This window comes from Typopeltis vanoorti, chromosome 24, assembly GCF_054136105.1.
Source record: "Typopeltis vanoorti isolate ZY-2024b chromosome 24, IOZ_Tvanoo_1.0, whole genome shotgun sequence".
NCBI classification, from domain to species: Eukaryota; Metazoa; Arthropoda; class Arachnida; order Uropygi; family Thelyphonidae; genus Typopeltis; species Typopeltis vanoorti.
The window spans coordinates 1,671,384-1,696,664 of NC_143572.1; the positions used below are offsets into that span (position 1 = coordinate 1,671,384).

A 25,281-nucleotide genomic window follows, 5' to 3' on the forward strand; every position below is an offset into this window, starting at 1 on the left:
AATTTTTTGCATCACAATTTTCTTGAGATGCGAAGTGAAAACAACCTAGATTCCTAAAGGAAAATCCCTATTTACTTGTTCCGAGTATGTAAGGTACAAACGATGTCATTGAAAAAGGCTAGAAAACCTGTTTTTGTAGGAGCCTAAAATTTCCAATTAGAACGAACTTTCTTCCAGGAATCTAGCACTATACACGGCAAATTCGATTTCGGTAGGGCTACACATGTTATTTTCTTTTTGAGTAGATATTTTCTAGCTCGAAATTTTACAAAAGTTTTCAACTTTGAAGAACCTTTTTAGGTCAGTTCGTATTGGGAATGTTCTTTGAGTAGAAAGGCCTAAGTTCGAATCCCATCTAGTACGTGATTTTATCAGGACAGTTCAGCTGAACATGAGTTAGCCAGTCTTCTCATATGGCACAGCAGCTTTTTCCCTCTAAAAATTGGTTTTGCATTGATATAAAACAGAAAAAATAGTCAGAACACATGCATTTACAGGCCTAGATTATCAGGCCTATCGTGAGCAGTAATCCGGTTTCTAAGTAGCTCAGTTACTTAGCTACTCAGATCTAAGTAGCTTAGTTAAACTCAGTGGTAAGTGGTCCGCTGAGTTTAACATGAAAAAGAAGGATGAGAGAACATTTGGGAATTTGTACAAAATACTAACGTAGCTTTAACAGGATCGAGTTTAATGAAAATTGGTATTTAAGATGATGACAACTGCTAGTCCTTAAAATATTCGAATTCATTGTGCTATTTGGATTATTACTGATAAAACCATGCAAATTTAGCATGGATGGAATAAATTCATTTGGTGTTAAAACATTTACAAAATTTTGTCTCCAAAACTTAGGGCAAAAACGGCCTCGAATACTCCCTACAAAGGAATAAAAGGTTACGAATTTTTTATTATTTTTCATAGGATGTACTTCATAATAGCATTTTATTGATATCATTCATTAAGCAACAACTGAACCGGATTCCTTTATGTTGCATTTTGCCAAATGCATAGCCTATCACGGCAATTTTACTCGATCTACATGCAAATCCAACTAAAGTTTAATAAAATCAATATTCGGACATCTATGGTGCGAAATCAACATATGCATATTGACGTCCATAGACTGCTTGGAAAGAAGTGAACGGACACCATCGTGTGAGATTCAAATAGCCATGGAACCCATTTAATAAGGTCGTCTTATTAAATGGGCTCCATTTAATAAGACTTCCATGGTCTTGGTGAAATACACAGTGATCAATTCGGTAGAAATACCACAAAGCAGGACGTATTGCATTGTCCAGAATGTTCAGATACCTCTCAGATTTCAATGCTCATGGCACCACAAACAGAGGTCTAAGGCCAAACCAGGGAAGAAAAAAAAGGACCATACTATCACATCGCCACGTTGGATTTTCATAGTTGGGGTTATGCACCCTGGTAAAAAATGTTCACCGAGCATCCTTCACACCTACACTTGTCCATTTGCTTGGTAGAAGGTGTAGTGTACTGTGATTCATCGCCCCATAACATAGCTTTCACGAACCACTTCTACATGCTCTTTGTACCTCACTTAAGCTGCATGGTGGTTCAGGTAATGTGGGGATTACGCATTGTGATCCTACCATGGATACCCGTGTCGTGAGCCTCTGTTCTGAATGTTTTTCTGCAGATTCGTGTTCCAGTCAATGCCTGGAACTCTGTATTCAATATGTCAACCGTCGAATGTCAGTCATTGTATATTATGCTTCGTATCATCGTATGATCACGTTCGGTGACTGTGGTGGATTGTCCACTGAGGATGGGGTGGGTTTTCCATCAGCAATTACTGACCTGGTATCTCCCACTTTGTCTAAAATTCGCCGAACAGATAGTCCTGCAACATGGCATCCTATCACGATGCCTCTTTCAAACTTGCCCAGTTCCCTTCTCTTGGCAATTTTACAACGACACAGTTGCACTGACTTAGGAACATCATATTTCTCATATTTGCGGCTATAAACATGTCATCCAAACCTTGCGCATGTGGGTGTTCTTTACTTCTTTCCAAGCAGCGGTGTATTTACTATCAACTGTATTGAACGTTCCGGAGCATTGTGCTCTTGTGTATTAACGTGGATACTATATAATCTCTACTTCCTTATTTCAGATTTATACTAATCCTAATTTTAATATGAAGTTTATTTATGAGTCCAATATTAAGGCACCAGAATACACACAGCTGAGATAATGTTAATTTAAATTGGTAGTTAAATTCGAGGTATTTTTAACATAAAGGACAGTGAATACAGAACACTGGTAGTTTAAACATAAAGGACAGTGAATACAGAGAGCAATGGAAGGAAACAACATTGATATAGGATGGAAATATATCGATATCCAAAATAAGTGCATAAATATAAACTGAGAGAGAGGAAAAGAGGAAGAAAAAAATAATACATTTGCCAAATGGACAGACCAGCTTCGCTGGTCTGTCCATTTGGCAATTGTATTATTTGTCCATTTGGCAATAAATAAATAAAATAAAAGGAAAACTGCTTTCACTGTTCACAATAAGTCAAGATGAAGGTTGCTATTCATTTCTCAACTTATGGGAAAGTTCAGCAGAAAACAAACAAAAAAAAAAAAAAAAATTCCTGCCTGATACAAAGATCGACTGATACCGGATCCACTGTAAAAAGAGGATTATAAAAAGTTCCTGTAATCGGCCGCTGGAAACGAACGATAAACAATATCATAGCTTCCCACGAGGATACACAGAATTCAAGGAAGATCTTCGCTTTCTGGATCTCTTTAAATTCGAGGAAACAGGAGAATAAACTGACTAAGCAGTCCTGCCACAAAGAGTGTACCGTTGGACTATCATGCGAATCGGCATAAATATCTGCCACGGGGATTTTTTAGACACATTCTGTCATCGCTTTTATTCAAAAAATATAGCGGTAAATAAAATCCAAAATAAGATAATCGAAATTACTTTTTCAAGATTTATCCAAACAACTTAATATTAATGAGAAATTAAATTACAAAAAGAATTTACTTTTGACAAGATGGTGTACGCCAGCATTGGTTAACCTAATACTAAAACAGAAAAATTATTTTGTGCCTCTTTGTCTCTAATTTTCAATAATTCAGATAATTCGTTATTTATTACTGGATTCGATGTAAATCACACTAAAAATATATCCTTGAGATTCATAAAACATAAATGTGCGCAGTTCATTAAAATTCCATTGAAACGTATTTTAAAAAACTAAGCAAAGAGATATAGATTAAAATAACGTATACATATTCACATGTAATATGTCAAATTAATCATGTTAATATCACGTGCAAAGACTTAATAAAATAAATGATTTATATATATATATATATATATTATTGCTATTACTGATGTTACTATTACGTACATTTCATTTTAAGATGCTTCAGATCTTAAATCAGTTCCATTATCCCACTCTTCGTTTACTGCAAATAATATTGTGACAAAAAAAAACAGTTATTTTGCAGACAGGAGTATTCAAAGTCTAACCACGCGTAAATGCATCGCTGCATGCACTTCGAATTTCATTTCAGTTCGAAATACTATTAAAAATGAGAATTTTTTTTTGTTTGTGTGTTTAGGGATGTTGGTTAAAGGTCACGCACTTAATATTGTTTTGATCAATTACATATACCGCTCGGATCTCTTCTAGAAAAAAAAAAAATGTATATATATATATATATATATATATATATATATATTTTTTTTTAATATTACAAATTTTAATACTAAAAATTGCTATATATATATATATATATATATATATATGACAGAATGATCATTGACTCGGTTAACATACATAGTTTTATGAAAAAAATTGAATGACTAGAACCGACATTTAATTAAAAGGGTTTTAATATAAACACAGTACTAGTTTCGGCCTGTAACAGCCTTCTTCAGGTGACATTATAAAAGAAAAAACACTAAACATTGAGGGTTAAAAGACTATGAACAACATAGACAGTCTTTATACATAATTAGCATGAAAACGTTGTATTTGTATTTGAAGCTGTTCTTTCATTTGTTGCATTGTTGGCAGAGTGCGTGCTTGCTGCATCACGTGAACGCCAGTACATGATTACAGCTGAATGACTATCTGGGAGGTTGTAGCTTAAGTTGTTATTTAGATGAACAGGATTGAAGATGATTTCTCTCGATTCCACAATTTTTCTCTCTATTTCGTCATTGCAACGGAAGATGTTTGTAGATTTTTCCCAGCAGAAATAAATTTTTCCCAGTAGATAAAAACTGAAATAAATAATATCAATTAATATATAAAAGTTAAAATAAATAACAAATGAAATACGTTAATTAATATATATATATATATATAAGCATTATATATATATATATATATATATATATTTGAAAAAAATAGATTTAATGACTCCAAGACCGATATAACATATAAAGATTTTAATGATAAATACTACTAGTTTCGGCATATAGCAGCCTTCTTCAGGTATTTATAAAGGAAAGGAATGCTAATAAACATTGAATTATTTAAACAAACTGGAAATTACAGGTACAAATTGCCTCACATAATCGATACATAAAAACGTTGTATTTTTCAAGTTGTTCCAACTGGCGTGCCATTGTTTGTTGCAATTGTGCGTGCAAGTTCACGTGAACGCCAATATTGAATAACTGCAGCATGGCTATCTGGGATGTTATAACTTAAATTATTATTTAAGTGGACCGGGTTAAAATTAAAATTAAAATCTTTATATGTTATCTCGGTCTTGGAGTCATTAAATCTATTTTTTTCAAATGTATAACAACCGAGTAAAAGCTGATCGCCACATCTATAGCCTAAATGACGAGGCGTCTCTAATGAAAATTCAAAGGAATTTTAAAAGAACATTGAAGAAAATAGGATTGAAAATAAACAGGTTAGTTTTCCTCAAACGTTGTAAGTTCCATGCAGTTTTTCCCAATTTCATCTCTTTTAAAGAAAAGATAACAACGGAACGCGCTAAAAGAATCTATCGTAAAACTAAAATGGATCTCCTCAGCGAAAGAATTACAGACACAAAACGTGGTTTAGCTTTTTTGTTCAGCACTAAAAGATCTTTAACTCAAAAACTTGAAGAAATTATGGATAATGTTAACTTACATGATTTTATCATTAACAGTGAAGCACAAGCCACACGAATACAAAACAAGAATAAATACACTCTTATCAAGAAATTTAATAATCTAATAAGGACACAAAACAGATCTGGTCATAGTGATGCCCGTATTAATCCTGAAAAGGTTGTAGTGAACAAATCTTCTCATATGTTAACGGATGCAGAAACGAATATTCTTAGCAAAGGTCTCAATTTTATTCCCTCACTAAAATTTATCCCTAAAGAATCTCTTCTTACAAAAATAGAAAAAGCAAGTTCACTCATTCCTAATGATTTGGGGAAACTTCTTCGTATTGAATCGATTTTTATTATAAATAATGCCAAACCTCCAACAGATAATATTTCAGTGGCTGAAAGAAAAGCCCTAAAAAATCTAAAACAGAACAGTAACATTATTATTTTACCTGCAGATAAAGGCAACTCTACGGTCATCCTCAACTCTGAAGATTACCACAACAAAATGCTTCAATTACTTGAAGATAGTTCAATATATTCAATTCTTCAGGAAGATCCTACAAGAGAATTACAAAACCGTACAAACAACTTGTTAAAGACTGCGAGTGAACTTCCTCATAATATTCGCCTCTCATTACGCTCTCTACATCCTCTTATCCCACGCATCTATGGAGTTCCAAAAATTCATAAAGAAAACATCCCTCTTCGCCCAATTATGGAAGGAATTGATTCACCTACATATAAACTTTCAAAATATTTTGCAAAGTACCTCAAGTGTTTCTCCAATAAATCTTCATCTTTCATCAAAAACACCCCAGATTTTGTTTCTCATATTAACGATATTCCCATCGATGATAATGATATTCTAGCTAGTTTGGACATTATATCTTTATTTACTAACGTTCCTACGGACGAGGTACTTACATTACTACAGGACAAATTATCCAAAAAAAATTTTCACTTTATTAAAGCATTGCATTCATTCTGGTTACTTCAGATATAAGGACTCCATTCACCAACAAAAACAAGGCCTGGCAATGGGCAACCCTTTGTCCCCAGTGCTAGCTAACATCTTCCTTGAAGACTTTGAAAAGAAAGCCATATCTTCCTTCTCATTTAAACCAAAAGTTTGGAAAAGATATGTTGATGATATATTCATTATTTGGAATCACGGGCACACAGCTCTCACAGATTTTCTTCGTCATCTAAACATCCACCTTCCTAATATAAAATTTACTTCCGATATAGAAAATAATAACTCTTTATTATTTTCTATATCGAATTGAATTCATATTATATATATATATATATATATATATACATACACTCGGGTTTTTCGTCCTGTAAACTCAAGAAAATCGACCGTAGAACCCACATTATTTCAGATATTAAATATATTGTGTTAGGGTTAGGTACCACGAGATGGCGGCACATTTGAGCCGTCTCTCTTCACTGCGTACCGCTTAATTAGTGATAGCCTTGGGCCATCTGTCTCTGATTGGGTACCAGTGGAGATTGAACTGCCCACTCAGTCTCCAAAAGTTAGATAGGGCTAAATGGCCTCGCCTACTCCCGTATAAACGGGAATAAAAAGGCGTTAGCTGATTTATATATATATATATATATATATATATATATATATATAAAGAATTGAATGACTATATAAAGAATTGAATGACTAGAACCGAGGTTTAAGTAAAATGGTTTTAATATAAAAACACGACTAGTTCGGCTTGTAACAGTCTTCATCAGGTGACATTACAAAAGAAAGAAAAAAGAAAACACTAAAACATTGAAGCTTAAATAAACTATGAACATCGTAGAGAGTCTCTATACATAATTGCCACTAAATCGTCTCAATGTTATTTTCAGTGTCTTTTAATATCTTTCTATGTTCTTAACGTCTGATGAAGTCAATCTCGACGAAACATGTTGCGTTTTCAAATAAATCTCATTTTGTTATAATTCTCTGATTTTAAGTCAGTTAATATTAAAAATGAACATATCCTCCCAAACCCGAGTTAATAGTAGTATATATATATATATATATATATATATATATATATATATATATATATATATATATATATATATATATATATATATACCAAGTAATTTTATAACCTTGCTTTTAATCGTTTTCTCCCAGTAAGCAAACACATAAGTTTGCGCCTGTACGTAGTTCAAGTCGAACTACATTCAGATGCAAACTTATTTGTTTACTTACTTGGGGAAAAGGATTAAAACCAAGGTTATGAAATTACTTGGTATCTTTAACTTATATATATATATATATATATATATATATAATATGAATTCAATCTATATGTGTATGTAATATATATATATATAGGACTATTCCTCACTCTGCTCATGAAACTAAAATTACGAGTATTTTCTACATTGAAACAAAGGAAAAGTACCTATACAAATGATAGATTAGTCTGGGAGCCTCGCATTTTTGACAGTTCTTTGTAGTCGCAGTGAAAACACTGACAACCTGCAATGCAGACGAAGGCAAAATGTCAATAAATAAGCATAAATCTCAAGTAATCGGCAAAAGTAACACTGCAGGATATCTCACAGCTGGTGTCCAACTTTGATCAGAGTGACCTCTGTTACCAGTCATGCGGTCATTCACATTTCTTATCAATGACAATCTCAAGCACTGGAAATTCTTAAGTTGTGTGTGGTGTTGTGAATGTATAGTCAACTCATTATCTGAATCCATCAAAATGTCTCAATTGGTTGGATTGCATAAATAAGTTAAATAAATACAGTATTCACAGGTTTTAAGCCAAGTGTCCGTGAAGACTATGTAAGTGGTCTAGTTCGAGCAACTTGCCTTTCAGAAAGCCTTTGACCAAGATAACCTTGACCCTCACGAATGAAGTATGGTGGAGTCCGTTATTCACGAACCACATGCTTCTCCTCCTCCCCAAATGAATGTTATCTAGCACTCTGTGCAAGATGTTTTTTTAGTCTTGGATGTACGGAAAAAAACTAAGACTATAAGGCCAGTGTTACAAATCGCGTGTTCTTCTTGCCTTTTTGTCTGGTTTGTTTGCAGAATGAAAAACCCCACTTTCCAGGAAGAAAATTCAAGGTACAAATGAGCTGTAAGCTTGTTTTGAAACATACGGTCCTACTAATCGGTCTCCGAAGTTGTGTGCGCATATACTGATTGGAACGTGCTAATGATTTCCTGACTTAACAACTGAATGTCGATTTTCATTGTGCATATCTGTAGTTTTTCACTGTTATCCATAAACAGCACTCACTGAATTTTGTTATAGTTAATAGGAATGACTTTATGCACTGCTTGGAGAGAAATCAATGAACACCATGCGCAAGGTGTATCGTGTCATTTAACGAGTCACCTGTTTGTAACCGGTATAAATTAGAGGAGTATAATACTTCCAAGTTAGTGCAACTGTGTTCGGGATCTGAGAAGGGAACCAACAGAGTTTGAAATAGGCGTTATGATAGCAAGCCATTTTGCAGGACTATCTGTTTGGCAAACTGTTGACAAATTTTTCGATCTCAGGTCAACAATCCGTGATAACATACTGAGATAGAAACGCAGAGAGTCAGCTGCAAGTGCTATCCCCAGGTTGATGACCCACCACACTCACCGAACGTGAGAGTATGATGATACGAAGCTTAATATGTAAAAATTGCCATTCATCGTCTGACACATTGAATGCAGATTTCCATCCATTAACTGGAACACGAATCTGCACAAAAACATTCAGAAACGAGGCTCATAACCTGGGTTTCCATGATAGGATAGCAATATGCAAGCCCTACATTACGCGAAACAGTATGCAGCATTGATTCATTGGTGCAATGTTCGTGTACAGTGGGACATGTAAGCTTGGAAAAGTGTTATTGAGCAACGAATCATTTTACACTCCGTACTGGACAGATGGACGAGTGTGAGTATGAGTGTGGTGAATGCCCGGGAAATGTCTCCTATCAGAGGGTTTAACCCCAGCTATATAATTCGGAAGTGGCAGTGATGACGTCCTATTTTTTCCTGGTTTAGCATCGGATCTATGTTTCTTGTGCTATGAACATTGTACTTCAAGAGGTATCTGGACCGTCTAAACAATGCAATGCTTCCTACTTTGTGGTGTATCTACGAAACTGCCCATTTCTGTTTTAGCAAGAAATTGCACCGTGTCATAAAGTTTCTGCTGTAACTGTGTTGGTTGTGGATATGAACACAAAGGCACTTGATTGGTCTCCATAGAACTTTTGATCTCAAACCTATTTGACATCTGTGGAATGAACTGAGCATTAGGTGAGGTCAAGGGGATGTCCACTCCACAAATGTCCAGGATATGACATGCTTACAAGAATGGTCGAAATTTTCAACTCCGTAGGCTTGTGGAAAATATGTCTCGTATCTCCCGTATTATTTCTGCAGTCATCGCAGTGAAAGCAGCTCCTGCTTCTTATCAAGGTAGGTGCCATGGCTATTTGTTCCTCACGTAGTGGTGTCCATTAACTTCTTTCCAAGCAGTGGACATATGTAACTTCTTTTCAGTAATCGCAATTTCAGTAATAATTGCAAGGTACTATTTAATTGATATTGAGGAATAATTGCAAGGTAATTTATCATGCCTGTGTACCTCAATGGAAGTGGCGCTTGCGTCCTCTGCGCTTGGTAGCTTGAAGTTAGACCTAGGTTCTAGTCTAGTCGCTGACTGGAGGAACTTTTTCTAAGCCTATCTTCGACTGGTTCCCAAGTTAGTCGATCTCTGGCACAGGCAAACGGGTTTTTCCTCCCCGAAACGCGGGTTTTTCGTCCCGTAAACTCACGAAAATCGACCGTAGTACCCATATTATTTCAGACAGTGACATATCTTGTTAGGGTTAGGTGCCAAGTGATGGCAGCACTTGTTTGCCAGCCTTTTCATCAGTGGCTGCTATAATTAGTGATAGACATGGGCCAGCTATCTCCGATTGGCTACCGGTGGAGATTGAACTGCCCATTCAGTCTCCATAAAAGGCGTTAGCTGATTTTTTATTTATATTTTATTTAATTGATATTGAGGATAGATGCTTATGTAGCTGTCTTGAAATGGAGTTTGGTTCTGTAACGCGCTCTATCACCAGAATAACTGATATAATTTTGATTCTTGTTCGATTACGTTCTTTTTTGTGACGATGTTGAAACACATTTCTCGAGTGACTTAGTGTATGAAAAGCACACAAGAGATAGATATCGTTAGTGTCTCATATATTGTTGGGAGCTACTGACATAATATTAAATTACTAATCGACGTTTATCGCCTAGCAAAAATTCCTGAACCTGCTGGAAATAATACAGATAAAGCTGATATTCGTATATAACCTCAATGTGCTAATGCACAGATTCCATACCAGAATTCGTAGTATACACTCCTCAGTTTCAAATACCCTGATCTATCCCCACCTTCCTTCATTCTTTTTTAGCACAGATAACATGGCCAGCTCACAAAGGCAGTGATGGTATTCGACTTCTAAGAGTTTCTTAATAAAGCCGACGTGATTCATGAGCGACTTCATTGGCACGTCCATAATAAAAATGAATGTCATCCAGTTTAATAAATGTGAACTCATCCTCCACTACGATATGGCAGAAATAGTGAAAAAAACTGCAACTCCCACTTAGTCAAGGAGCACTTATTATACTAAATGCAATAACAGACACATATTGCATGTAATGCTGGTTGTTTACAATCATGGGAATCATCGAGTGGCATCCATCTGTATATGGCAAGTTGTAGGCTGCAACAGCAAAGGACTGCATCCCAGAAATGCGAGGTTTCTGGGATGCAGAAACTAGCTCCTATAGGGGAATTAAAAGGCGTTAGCAAAAGGGTGATTATAATTAAAGTTCACATTATCGAAACGCTGTAACTGGGTATAGTACGCCCACAAGTAGATCTCTGCTTGGCGTTTTGCCAAGAATAGTCGATTCATGTTGAAGGGTAGAAAGAAATAAAGGATGTATGAATTGGTCGCCAACATGCGAAATCACGTGCTTTCTTGTCTGTTGCTGTATTAGTAGTAGCTTGATTTTTGTTGTCACTTTTTTGCATTTTTGTATTATTAATTTGTATAATGGATCTAGTACAGTCAACAAGTTCCATTGTTAAACGTTTCAGTAGCTCTTGCAAAAGAATATTGAATAATGTGCTGACATTCTGCGAAAAAGAATCGTTAAAAGGCAGTCTCGTTGTTTCCCTTTCTCAAGTCATAAAACGTGCAAGTGCAATTGCCGGCGTATCGGCGTCGACTGTTAAAAGAATTCGTAGGGAATCAAAAGATGAAGGTAAGCCAAAATTTAAATCTCCTAAAAAAAGCGCCAGAGAAATAAAACCATCGAAACCGTAGCTTTGAATGATTTTGATGCAACGTTATAAGAAGAACTATTCACGAATTTTACGTGGTCGAGAAAAGAGTGCCAACTGTTCCGATGAGTCCTGTGCTGAAGGAAAAAATTAATTTTCCTTGGAAAAGAGCATTTTTAAGGAAAATACTTCATGAAATCGGATTTTGTTTTAAAAAGTCCCAGAATAAAAGGAAACTTATCATGGAGCGAAGTGGCATTGTTATATCTAGAACGCAGTATTTGAGAGCAATATGACGTTTCAGGGAGGAGAAAAGACTAATTGTGTATCTAGAAGAAACTTGGATTGATAGTAATTTAACTATGGAAAATGTTAGCAGTCTAAAGAAGAATGTGGAGTGCTACAGACCGGAAATGCCTGCAAACCGGAGACGGCTAGCATGTGTTGCCAACTCCTTTTCTAACGCTAACACAAAATATTGTATTAGGGTTATGGACACCAGAATGAATCGAAATGGATTGAATAGAGGAAAGGGCATATGGCAAAATGAAATTGGATATACATTTACTAAGGGATAGTTATCCGAAACAGCATGTGATGGAGGAGAGCAGGGATTTAACAGTGTTCAATCTGGTAATAGCATCAGAAGACATTAATAACTACTACAGCAATTCTACATTCAATACGGGAAAGTGACCATGTAGTCTTGGGGATCAGGTTGTGGAGAGGATTCATAGTCGAGTGACCAATCTGATGACGGGTCTGTGGAATGCTCGAGAGGATAAATTGAAGGTTTATGGGTTGTAGAGTTTAGTTGAAAGGTAGAGGATAGATTAATGATGAAAACTTATAAATTACTAAAGTGATTCAATGAGATTGACACAAAACAAAATTTTCAATACACGACGACTAGGGAAGGGGCAAAAGGTCATCTCCCCTGGAAGTTTTATAAGAGTATGGTTAGAAAGGATGTACAGATAAGTTTTTTTTGCTTGGAGATCGGCGGATGAGTGGAATAGATTAATAGAAGTAGTTTTGAATGCCCGACTCTCAACGAGTTTCAGGAGAGGTATGATAGTTATCGTGTGAATTATGGTCAGTGTAGGTCTCCCACAAAGAGTGTTTTAACTGTATGCAGATACTCGAATAATGATAATGATGATGCAAAGAACTTATAAAATATGGGCAACTAGTGTTGAGACACTGCCTATAGTTTTTGACATTTAATCTATTAAATACATTGGTAATGGCGAGATTGTGTGGCTATTATTGCCAATTAATAGTCCATAACTCAGTTATATTATATTTAGTAATTTGGTGTATACTGCAGTCAATTCTACCTTCATTTGAAAAGCTTATGTTAATATTTTAGGTTAAAGTTAACAGGATCCATATTTAGGCGTTTTTAACCAAAAAGTATATGTCTAATCTAAGAGTCTCATTAAGGTATTTGGCAACGAATCAAAGCAGCAAAGGTGTGGCTCTGACATGGATTATTTTTGGAGTGTTTGAAGAGACTAGTGATGTAAAGAAAGAAAAAAAGGAACTCATTATGAGCCTTGCTACGCGCTTTGCATTCTTCGACGTGAATAGATTCATGCTTTATATTTGTAATGGGGATTTTCATTACAGAAAGTTGTTGTGGTAATCGAAGAACTTCGAATTACAGTTAACAAAAATTCTCAAATTCGGGTGACATAATTCATATGTATATATTTAGCACCTAGGTTTTCTTTGAGGCCAAGGAAAATGCCAATAATTAGAAATAAGTAGGTATCACTTTATAAGACTAACAGCCGACTTTATTCATACTAGCGTTCAGATCCTATCACCTCGATTTTGATAAACGTATTGGAAGTTATAGATAAGATGCAAAGAAGGAAACTAAGATATCATTATCAGAGAATATTATATACAAAGATATATTAACATATTAAGTTTCATTCATAAACAACATATTTATGTTGTTTATGAATGAAATAGGTTATGGGACAGATATAAGATATTGTAAATTCGACACAGCAGGATAAAATACGAATGATCATTGTAAAAGGGTACTCATAGCAAGGGAATAAGGACAGAATTTTTCTCAGCGACTGTATGAATGAAATACCTTTTCGAGAGAGAGAGAGAGTGTGTGTGTGAATTAAGGGTAATTATTGTTATTATTATTATTAACAGATATCTGCATGGAGTTAAAAGACTCATTACAGGAGGCTCACAGCATAGTTCACAATATACTTATGATACCATCCACAGTCCAATCAGAATTTCATCATGTGAGAGAGTAGCTGGTCAGTATTTACACACTACTCATACCTCTCTTTAAACTGATGCATTGATGAAGAACAATTGACAACAACTGCAGGCAACTCTTTCCACTCATCTAGACCTCGCATTCTTTCTAACTAAATGTTTATTCTATTTCCAGTGATGACCTCTTGTTTCTATCCTACCTGTCATATAGTGAATAATTTCTTCCACTTCCATTCTATAAAACCCTTTCAGTAACTTGAATTTTTCTATCATATCACCCAGTAGCGCACTCAGGATTTCGTCTTGGGAGGGGGGATGCGAGTTGAGCAGAAGATTTGAGAATACATACTACACATTGCATACGACCTATGAATGAGCATCTGCAATGATCGCTAATTCATAAGTAGTATAGAAATAAAAACACGACACAACATAAATAAAGAAATGAATTTTAATTAAGAAAAAGAGTTTTGGAAAATTTTCTAGTGTTTTTTTTTTCCTTTTTCTTTCGGGTGGCAGAACCCCTTGGCCCCCCTCTGGGTGCTCCACTGATGTCACCTCTCTTCCTTCTGTCTATCATTGTAACCCACAAATCTTCAAAATCCACAAGTCCAAAACCATCTTAGTCACCCACCTCTGAATATGATAAACATTTCATGATTTTGAGTAAAACCTTAGTGATATGTACAGTGCTACTAATTTATGAATAAATAAATGAATATTAGTCTTTGTAGCTCAGTGAAAGTGGCGTGTGCTGTTCTTCTCGCTATATCGCACAAATAAAGAGCGTTAAACAATTCTTCAAAAGTTCCTCAAGTCGGCGACTTGAAGAAATTTTAGTGAACATTTATTATTATTATTATTATTATTATTATTATTATTATTATCTGAGACCTCTAGGGAGTCAAGGACTCATCGCGGTTTTTTCGAGCGGTTTCCGAGTTAGTCGATCTCTGGCATGGGTAAACGAGTTTTTTATCCCGGAAACCCGGAATTTTCGTCCTGTAAACTCAAAAAAGAAAAAATCGACCATAGAATCCACACTATTTTCAGACAGTAAACATGGTGTTAGGATTAGGGACCACGAAATAGCAGCACTTGTCAGTCGCCTTCCTTCACTGGATACAATGATATAATTAGTCACAGCCTTGGGCCAGCCATCTCTGATTGGTTACCTGTGGAGGTCTCCCTATGTATAGAGCTAAAACTACCTTGGCTATTCACTATATGGGAATACCCCGTGTGATGGCCGGGATAAGAATAGCTCATTGTAGCCCATGCATGTCGCACGAGGCGACTAAAATGGGTACCAGGGAGGGTAATGGATGGCAATGCTGTAGCCAATGAAGTTTTAACTGAGGCTCAGCTATTTCTGTTACCCTCCTGCCATGATCAGAACTTATTGCTCTTTATTACTCGATCCATAAATTTTCTTCTACTGATAATGGGGAATATGAAAAGCATTCTTGCTTCACCCATCTAGTCAAAAAAAAAAAACTAAATGGGAATAAAAGGCGTTGGGTGATTTTTTTTTTTGATAAATACTAAATAAATATATAAATACTAATATATATATATATATATATATATATATATATATATATATATATATATATATATATATATATATATATATATATGGGAAAAAATGGGAAAAAAAATGAAAAGATGGGAAAAAAAAAAAAAATATATATATATATATATATATATATATATATATATATATATATATATTTTTTTTTTTTTTTCCCATCTTGTGTTCTAACATTACTTTTCTCATTTAAATTGGCCTAGTGGATAGCGTATCCGCTCTCCAGCGAAAAAGGCTGCGGGTTCGAATCCCGCCGTGGGCATGGATGTTTGTAATTGTCTGTATAAATACCAGTGTTGGTCGACGGTAGATGGCGTTGGTGTAGTTGTGGTCAGTTGGTAATTGAATAGTGGAGACGGAGTTGTGGAGCAGGTGCCATCCTTCGATTAGTCCTTGGACTCCCTGGTGTCAAATAATAATAATAAAAGTGCAGTGGCGTAGCTAGAGCTTTTGCCGCCCCTCTCAATAGACACCAAAAATACTACAAAAAGTCAAAACTACGAAAAGAAATTAAAACAGTATGTTTATGTTTATTTTAGTTGTAAGTAATTATTGAAAATAATTATATGTTGAAAACTAATTATTAATTAAGTAATAAAAATTACTAAGTTAATATAAATAGAATAGTCGTCGAAAAATAAAATTGTCTCACGTGAAAAGTGACGCCCGGGGCGGATCTCCCCCTCCGCACCCTCATAGCTAAGCCACTGTAAAAGTGACATTTTTTTTAATCTTGTGTTCGAACACTACTTTTCTCATTTAAAAGTGAACATAAAAAACAACAAAACCAAATAGCCACCTATATTTCACGAGACGCTTGTTGTCGAAGTAAGAATGAAGATTGTTATAAAATAAGTTATCGGAATCGCTTTTGTATTTGAATTCAGTGGTGTATTTCGGAATCTCACGTGTCCGCGCTCCGTTTCTTTCGCTTGTTCCTCATTATCAGGTTGAAGAACAAGTCAAATCAGTTTGTTATTAATGTTTTATGCTTAATGAGGGAGGCATTACATGATTTTGAGGATGTCAGAAGGTATGTTTTGTTCATATCATTATTTAATATTAAAAATTTTAATATTTTATTTTGCTGTATATTCTCAAGAACTATATATAGAACCGCAAATAAATATTCGTGAGAAAATTTATTAGTCAGGCTCTCAGCTCTATTGTTGCACTTTGGGAAATGATGTTTGTTTTTGCAAACACTTTCCGTGCACACCAAATTTTGAAGGGGCAGATATCAAGTTATAGCTCAACTGCGTTGCAGGTATGACTCTGTTCGTCTCTATCCGGCACCGTTCAGAATACCAATAAATAAGTCGAGAGCTTTGGTGGCCCTTAGGAGTGTTTTTCGAGCTGTTTGGCAACTATTTCTGAAAAGGATTACAACTAGATAGTTTGCTGTCAGAAATCAGTTAACACTTTATTCAACAAACCACTAAAAAGTATCCACCTGCAAAATTGCCTCATATTGTAATGGGATACTGTGGGGGGTTAGCCTACTAACCAGACCATAACTGTCAGAGATATCTTGAATGATATGTCTTTAGTTGCTTTTAGATACTACATTTTGAATAAATGTTGGAATCGCTGGTGAAGATTGTCAGTTGATTTGAAGATGAAGATAAAACAAAACAAAACTGGATTAAATCCTCAATTACTGTATTAGAGGAACATTACAAGTTGCTTCTCATCTAAAGGTTAGTAGCTGGTCTCATATAGCTGTTGCTTGCAGAATTTTTTCCTCCAGCAAAACAAACTAGCCAGAGAACTTTCCAATTAATGGACAGTCGAATGGTTAGTGTATTTGCTCTCCAGCCAAAAGAACTGCATGTTTGAATCCCACCATGAGCTGGATGTTGTGATTGTCTGTGAAAATACTAGTCGCAGTGGTGGGCAGTAGATGGCATTGGTGTAGATGATGTGGTTCACTGTAGCTGGTGGATTGAGTGGAAGAGATGGAGAGTTGTAGAACAGTGCCCTCCCTCAATGAGTCTTTAAACTCCTTGGAGTTGTCACATAATAATAATATAAGGTGATCATTTTCTATGAAACAAGGCTTGTGTCATGGCCAATTTTTTCCCTGATTTATTTTTTATTTTATTTCACCTTCAAGATATATTCACCATTGGGTTAAAACAGAAGTGAGAAATTGGCAGTAAATCCTGGTCACCATCAAATTCCAGATATATACCCCCAAGGGGTGTATTCCTGATATATACCCTCAAGGGGTGTAAGGATATGATAGTACTACATGAAAAATTACATCATTACTAACTTCCTATCTACAATTTTCCTCCAAATCAGTCTGTTACCTATCAAGACTCCAACATTATCAGATCTTGGAAGTTTATTTTGCACTTGGTTAGACTATAATAAATTTAGTTTAATCCTTTATCCAAGTGTAAGCAAACAAAGTTTGAGCCTGAAAATATCTTCAGGATATTTTGTAGGTAAGGTGGCACATCCCTTGACAACTCATAGCAAAGGTGGACCAAGCTCTCATCACTCCTTGTCTCAGCATCTCCCATAATGCAAAACACATCTCCTTGCAGACATATGCTTTGCTATTTCCCTTCACTGCTATGCCTTAAAGGAAGGGCCACTACTCAGACCGGTTTTGACCTTTATTGAGGTCTCGTCAGTGGGAGGCAGAAGCAATGGAGAGGTCCTGAAGATATTTTCAGGTGCAGACTTTGTTTGCTTACACTTGGATAAAGGATTAAACTAAATTTATTATAGTCTAACCAAGTGCAAAATAAACTTCCAACATCTTTCTCTAAATCCAGAGTAATTTAATAATAAGGTGGTACACCGGTTGGCAACTTGTGTAGGTAAATATGACCTCTTCATTGCTTCTGCCTTAGTATGACCATTCTGGGTCTGCCTCCCACTGATGAGACCTCAATAAAGGTCGAAACCGGTCTGGATAGTGGCCCTTCCCTTAATGTATAGCAGTATACATGTCTGCAAGGAGATGTGCTTTGCATTATGGGAGATACTGAGACAAGGAGTGATGAGAGCTTGGTCCACCTTTGCTACGAGTTGCCAAGGGATGTACCACCTTACCTCAGTCCTGAAGATATTTTCAGGTGCAAACTTTGTTTGCTTACACCTGGATAAAGGACTAAACTAAATTTATTATTATCAGATCTTATATTTCTATCTTCTAAGGCACTTTTTACTGTTTCAATCCACCTAGATCTCGGTCTTCCTATGGGTCCTTTTCCTACCCACCTGGCAGAGAACACTTGTTTTGATAATCTTTCCTCTCCCATTCTGTTTAAGTGACCATGCCACCTGAGATTAGCTCTACTAACACATTCCTGGATGCTGACAATGTCAGGTTCTTTCCTAATATCCTCGTTTTTAATATGATATTGCCATTGATGCCATCTGTTAATGCCCCTAATCTTTCTCAGGACTCTCATATCTGCAGTCTCTAATCTTTGGTTAAGTGTTTTACTTCTGACCCAGCTCTCAGATACATAAGTTAAAATTAGCTTGAATACTGTCCTGTATACAGCTAATTTAGTGTTTTGGCTAATTTCTCTCTTACTCCATATAAATTTATTCACTTGACTTCCTACCATACCAGCTTTGTTGATTCTGTTGTCTATTTCCATATTTAATTTACCACCGTCACTAAAAATCATGCCTAAGTAGCTGAAATGTTTTACTTGTTCTATAAGTTCTCCATTCACAATGCAGTTGATATTTTCAATGTTTATGCCTATTTTCATTGTCTTTGTCTTTTTAATGCTGACTTTCATACCATATCTATTACAACAACGGTTATTCACTTTAGTCAGAGAATCTTGCAGACTTGTAGCTGATTTATTTAGAAGTACAACATCATCCACATAAAGCAAAGAGCTGAGATTAACATCTCCAATTTTGATGTCAGCTTTAATACCACTTTCCTTCATAATATGATCCATATAGATAATGAATAACAGACGGGATAATGTATATTCTGGTATATCGAAGAATATGCAGTCTTTTGGAAAAAATATTCCCACTGTGTTTTGTAAATTAGATATGTACAATAAAATGTTAAGCAAAGGGTGAAAGAAATGGTAGTGGTGGCATGTTCGAATGATTTGAAAGGAGATAAAATGGAAATGATAGAGGACCTGAATGAATTGTTTGAGGCAGCAAAAGAAATGAGTGAGAGAGTTAGGATGATTAGTCTTTTGCTGCAGTATGACAGTGAAGAGTTCAGAAGGAGGGCCATAATTGCAAATTACTTTATGCCTGGGTTATGCAGGATGAGTGGTGTGGAATTTGTGGACATGTGGAGGGAGTTCAATGGGCGAAAGGATCATATAAGATGGATGGTTTGCATTTGAATGGATTCGGTGTTAGGAGACTTGAAAAAGTGTTGTTGAATGAAGTGGATGTGCAGAATCAGGGAAACTAGATTTATAAAGGGGGGGGAGTAGATATGCAGACCTCAGGGAGGGAGTTGAGTGTATGAATGAGTATAATATGCCCAAGCGAATAAGGACAACAAATCAGAATGGGATAGTTAGTATAAGGCAAATAAAGACCTCCATTAGCCCCATCAAAGTAGGGATGGGGCTAATGGAGGTCTGCAATTCAAGTACACTAATGCTAGGAGTATTAGGAACAAGAAGGAAGAATTTTTGGCCTTGGTTGGCACTTCCAGACCACAGGTTATTGGCATTAGTGAAACATGGCTTCCTGAAGATAATATAGCTAGTGAGATTGAATGTGATGGGTATAGTGTGTTCAGGAATGACAGGGAGAATAAAATGGGGGGAGGAGTATTGTTGATGATAGCTGATGAGCTGCAGCCAAGGAGAATAGAAGCTGAATTGCAGGATAGAGAAAAGAGCACATTTGAGGCCATTTGGTGTGAGATTGAGGCTAGCAGAAAAAATATACAATTGGGTGCTGCTATAGACCAATAGACCAGGTGATGGAAAAGATGGTGGAGATAGTATGCACAAGCAAATAGAAGAAATGAGTGGAAGGAGAGTAATTATTATGGGAGATTTCAACTATGGTAGCATTGATTGGAGGGAGAAGATGACATGCGAGAGGAAGGAATTGGGTTTTATGCGGTTATTGAGGGATAACTATCTGCGACAGCATGTAATGGAAAATACTAGGGGTCAGAGAATGCTTAACCTAGTAATTGCATCTGAGGATTTGGCTGTAACGAATGTGACCACTTTGCCACCAATTGGTGAGAGTGATCATAGGGTCTTGACTTGGGAGGTGGCTAAAGGTGTGGAATTTACAATTAAGAAAGAGTACATATGGAATTAGGAACAGGAGGCCTGGCTTGCTGACAGCATGTAATGGAAAATACTAGGGGTCAGAGAGTGCTTGACTTAGTAATTGCATCTGAGGATTTGGCTGTAACGAATATGACCACTTTGCCACCAATTGGTGAGCGTGATCATAGGGTCTTGACTTGGGAGGTGGCTAAAGGTGTGGAATTTACAATTAAGAAAGAGTACATGTGGAATTAGGAACAGGAGGCTTGGCTTTCCGAGTGGTTAGCATATCCGCTTTCCAGCCAGCAGGCTGTGGGTTCAAATCCCACGTAGGCATGGATGTTTGTTATGTCCTCTCCCAATATGGACTGGGTCACCATGGGAGCAGTAGACCCAAAACCTCCCACAATGGGAGAGGCCTTCACCCAGTAGTGGGTAGAAAAAAATAGGCTAAAATTTATTTATTTATTGTTTTACACGTGGAATTATCAGGCTGGTAAGTGTGACAAGCTTTGGAGTTTGATTGGTTCAGTGCCATGGCATGTAAAACTGCAAGGGCTGGATGTTGATAGTGCATAGGAAGCGGTTAAGAAGTTTTTGCAGGAGGCAATGGCTGACTATACCTAGAGTCCGAATAATAAATGAAGTAGGGATTAAATGGATGAATAACACCATTAAGCTTGAGCTGAAAAAAAAATAAACCGTGGAGAGAATTTAAGGAGAATGGTGACCTGCTGGCACATGAATGGTATAAAGCCCAGGCCAGAAGGGTAACAAGTGTGGTAAGAAAAGCAAAAATGGATTATGAAAGAACATTAGCCATGCAGGCTAAAGAGAATCCCAAACAGTTTTTTTCGATATGTTGCAAGTAAAAGAAAAAATGTGTACGGCAGATTGATTTTAAAGAATGCCGATGGTAGGGAGGTAACCGAATCAGATGATATAGTAGAATTACTGAGTGAGCATTTTGCAAGAGTATATCATCCAGGTGGTAACATTGCAGAAATGGAAGAACCAACAGCTTATACGGGAATTGTGGTGAATGAAGTGGAGGTGAATAGTCTATTACAAAACCTAAATGTCAATTCATCTGTGGGATTGGATGGTATACCAGCTCGTGTCGTACGAGAAGCTGCTAAAGAATTGTCAATGCCTTTGACCGGTTTGTTTAATTTGAGTCTCGGGTCTGGGTTAGTCCCAAGGGGTGAAATGAGGAGAAAATAGTTCCACTGCATAAAGGAGGTTCCAAGGCTGCTGTTGAAAATTACCGGCCGATCAACATATTAGGAATTGTTGTCAGGATCTTGGAGAAAATAGTCAAGATGAAAATGGGATACTGTATGGGGGACAGCATCGTTTTGTGAAGGGTAGATCATGCCTCAGTAACTTGCTCACGTTCTATAACACAGTGACGGCTGAACTGGATAAGGGTAGCGGTTTTACAGTGATTCTAGTGGACCTTGCTAAAGCCTTTGATAGGATACCACATGGAATGCTAATAAGTAAACTGCAGCATATGAGAATGGATATAGGGTTGGTGAGATGGATAGGAGGGTGGTTGATGGAGAGATATCAGAGAGTGGTTTATTCAGGAGTAGAGTCCAAAAGACGGCCTGTGACTAGCGGTGTGCCCCAGGGTTCTGTTCTTGGACCGCTACTGTTTATTTGTTCATTAATGATATAGGAAAGGATCTGAGAGGAACTGTGCATCTGTTTGCAGATAATGCAAAGTTAGGTAGAGCAATAGTGAATGCTCATGATGTCAAAATTTTGCAGGATGATTTGGATAGTTTGGAGGACTGGGCTAAGGAGAATGGATGTCAATTTAATGTGGCAAAATGTAGGTTTTGCATTTTGGGGTGAAAAGATTAGCAGCAGCAGCAGTATGTGACATTGGTGGAACTGTACTTCAGGAGTTGACGAGGCCAGGGATTTGGGAGTGTTGGTGGATAAGGAGTTGAAGTTTAGGGGACACATCACAAAAGTGGCAAAATCAGCTCATCAAATCACTTGGCTTCTGAAAAACAGTTTAACGAGCAGAGACAAACAGGTTATTGTTCCTCTGTATCGAGCCTTGATAAGACCCCATCCAGACTACTGTGTCCAGATATGGGTGCCGAGGTTTCTCCTCGATGGGGAGGAGGTGGAGAGGATCCAGAGATGAGTGACCAAGATAATAGCAGGACTATGGAATGAACCTTATGAGAACAGGTTGAAGATTTGTGGGCTGTAGAAAGTGGTTGATAGGCGGAAAAGTGGTGATATGATTGAGACATTCAAATCACTGAAGGGTTTCTATAAGATTAATTCAGAAGATATTTTTGAGAATAGGACTGGTAGTGGGAGGACTAGGGGCCATCCATGGAAGCTTGGTAAGAGTGTGGTTAGCAAGGGTGTTAGAGCTAGATTTTTTACTTGGAGAGTGGTAAATGATTGGAATAAGCTGCCAGAGTCTGTTGTGGGTGGGTGACTGTAAATGAGTTCAAAGAGAAGTATGATAGATACTGTGTGAATGTTGAATAGTTGTTCTTAACATGATGTTGGGCCTCCCTTGATGAGTCTAAGGACTCCTTGGAGCTGTACGTAATAATAATAATAATAATACATGGGTAGTAAATAGTGTTTTCTGTATTGATGTTTCTTTGGAATCATTTTGAGTATATATATTTAAAGGATTATAATTACACAGACCTAGAAATTTAGTTTAACTTTATTTGATATAAATTTATTTGGTAACTAAATTTCTATGGAGTTCTTTTATTTTTCAGATGAAGGGAGTCTCTTAGTTGTGGTAGTAGACACCAATCCATCTGTGGAGCTTATGAAAAAGGGTGAAGTAGGTGCTTCTTCAAAATTATGCATGATTTTTAGTCTATCTAGGCCTCTTGTTTGCCATTATTTAATCTACTAATTCTGCTAATAGTCTGCAGTTTCTTCTGCTAGAATATCTTTCAGAATGATTGCTTCTGCTTGACATGCTGAAGTTTCCCATATGTTTTTGTTTTGTACTGTTTTTCTACCAGTATGCAATTACTCAGTAACAAAAATTCAATCGGTGATAACATCTTATGAGAAAAAACTTAATTTGTGATAAATCAAGCATTCCCTTCAGAAAAATACAACTTTTAAACAAGATAGTTCACAACAGCTGTCAGCCACATTGAAATCCTTAATCGAAAGCGCTAATAAAAAGGCAAATATATAGTCTCCTGGGTAAGAATTGTCATCTTTTAAGTAACATAATACTAAAACAGTTCTTGTGTCGTATTCTCATAAGTTCTTGCTCTTTCGAAACTTAAGTTACAGAGGCAATTTTGGATCTTGGCTATAAACAATAGTAAATATTTATTATCCTTCCTTCCTTAATAATATATAATAGAATGTGAGGGGAAAGACTCAGAAATGCCTCTCCATATAATACTCTTTGATATTTTTACATTAGTCACTTCTTATTCAAATCACTAGCTTCATTTCCATCTCCATTTGATCCACTTTATGCAACAGAGTTCTGTAGTATCCTGTGAAATGCCTTGCAAAGTTGAACAGTATCACTGTATAGCATTTCCTTGATCTAAATCAATCACTTTATTATAAAAAGTGAGCACATAACTGAGGCAAGACCCACCTTTCACAAAACTGCTGCCCCCTATAGAGGATCAATTCCCATCCACCCACTCAGTCCTGAATTCTATCTTTTACAAACTTCTAGTACCTTAACTACTATGCCTGACATAATGATTGGCATATAATTTGCTATATTTATCTTAGAACTTCTATGCAGTGGAACTATTTTGCTTACTTTCCATTTCCTTGGCACCTTCTCTGAGGCTTAAGTTAAATAGTTGGTCAGAGGAGCTGCCAATTCTTTTGCACATTCTTATAATGAACCAGCTGATATCCCATCTAAGCTCAGGGCCATATTTGCATTAAGCTTCTACAATGTTGTAAGCACCTCCAATTCATTTATATCTATTCTCACATCAGTCAGTATCATCTCACATCAGTCAGCATCATCTCCACCTAGATGGTACACTCTTGCAAAAAGGTCTCTTTGCAACTCAACTATTTCATTTGCTTCTGTTATCTGTTACCTCTTTAACATTAGTACTCATTAAAGTAATCTTTCCATAGGCATTCTTTCTTTCACATAGCAAATGAGCACTTTGGGATTTCCTTTTGGTCTCATCATCTAGCTTACTCTCAATAGTTTTGTCTTTCCTTATACAAGTCAGTCTTCTTGCAAGTACTGCTCATGGGCTTGCTAATCATCTTTCTCTTTATATATTCTCCAAATTTTTTTCTTTTTTCTGATAATTTATATGGTTACTCCATGGAGCCAAAAAGACTCATTGTGGAAAACCACTCTATCCATTAACACAATACCTATCGTACATCTCCTTAAACCAATTAACTGTAGGGGTGCTCACAACCACCTCTGGCAAACTATTCCAATCATTTACCACTCTCTAAGTAAAGAAATTAGTCTGCACACTGTTACTAACCATACTCTTAGACAATTTCAGAGTGTGACTCCTTGTTTTCCCCCTACCCCCCCCCCCCTTGTATTGAAAAATTTCTCCTGTGTCAATATCATAGAATCTCTTCAGTAACTTATAAGTTTATCATATGAGGAAATTTTTCTTTATATGGAAGGCAGAGAGATGGGGGCATCCATTGAAGTTAAGGTTGTTCTCAGTCAAGAAAGGGGTAAGAG

General features: G+C 36.4%; 1 protein-coding gene across 4 annotated transcripts in view; it reads left to right on the forward strand.

Moving 5' to 3' along the window:
• Positions 1–4,810: 4,810 nt before the first annotated feature.
• The window catches only part of Tfb4 (transcription factor B4), a 171,705-nt gene continuing 151,234 nt past the window's right edge, over positions 4,811–25,281 (forward strand). The window contains exons 1-2 of one of the 4 annotated variants that reach the window (XM_090413539.1): positions 4,811–4,932; positions 23,336–23,403. In XM_090413539.1, the coding sequence (XP_090269665.1) occupies positions 23,389–23,403 (15 nt within the window). In that variant the 5' untranslated portion in view covers positions 4,811–4,932; positions 23,336–23,388. Of the gene's footprint in view, positions 4,933–15,689; positions 15,860–15,944; positions 16,352–23,335; positions 23,404–25,281 lie in introns of those variants that run through there. The other 3 variants (XM_090413538.1, XM_090413536.1, XM_090413535.1) reach the window with 3 other exon arrangements.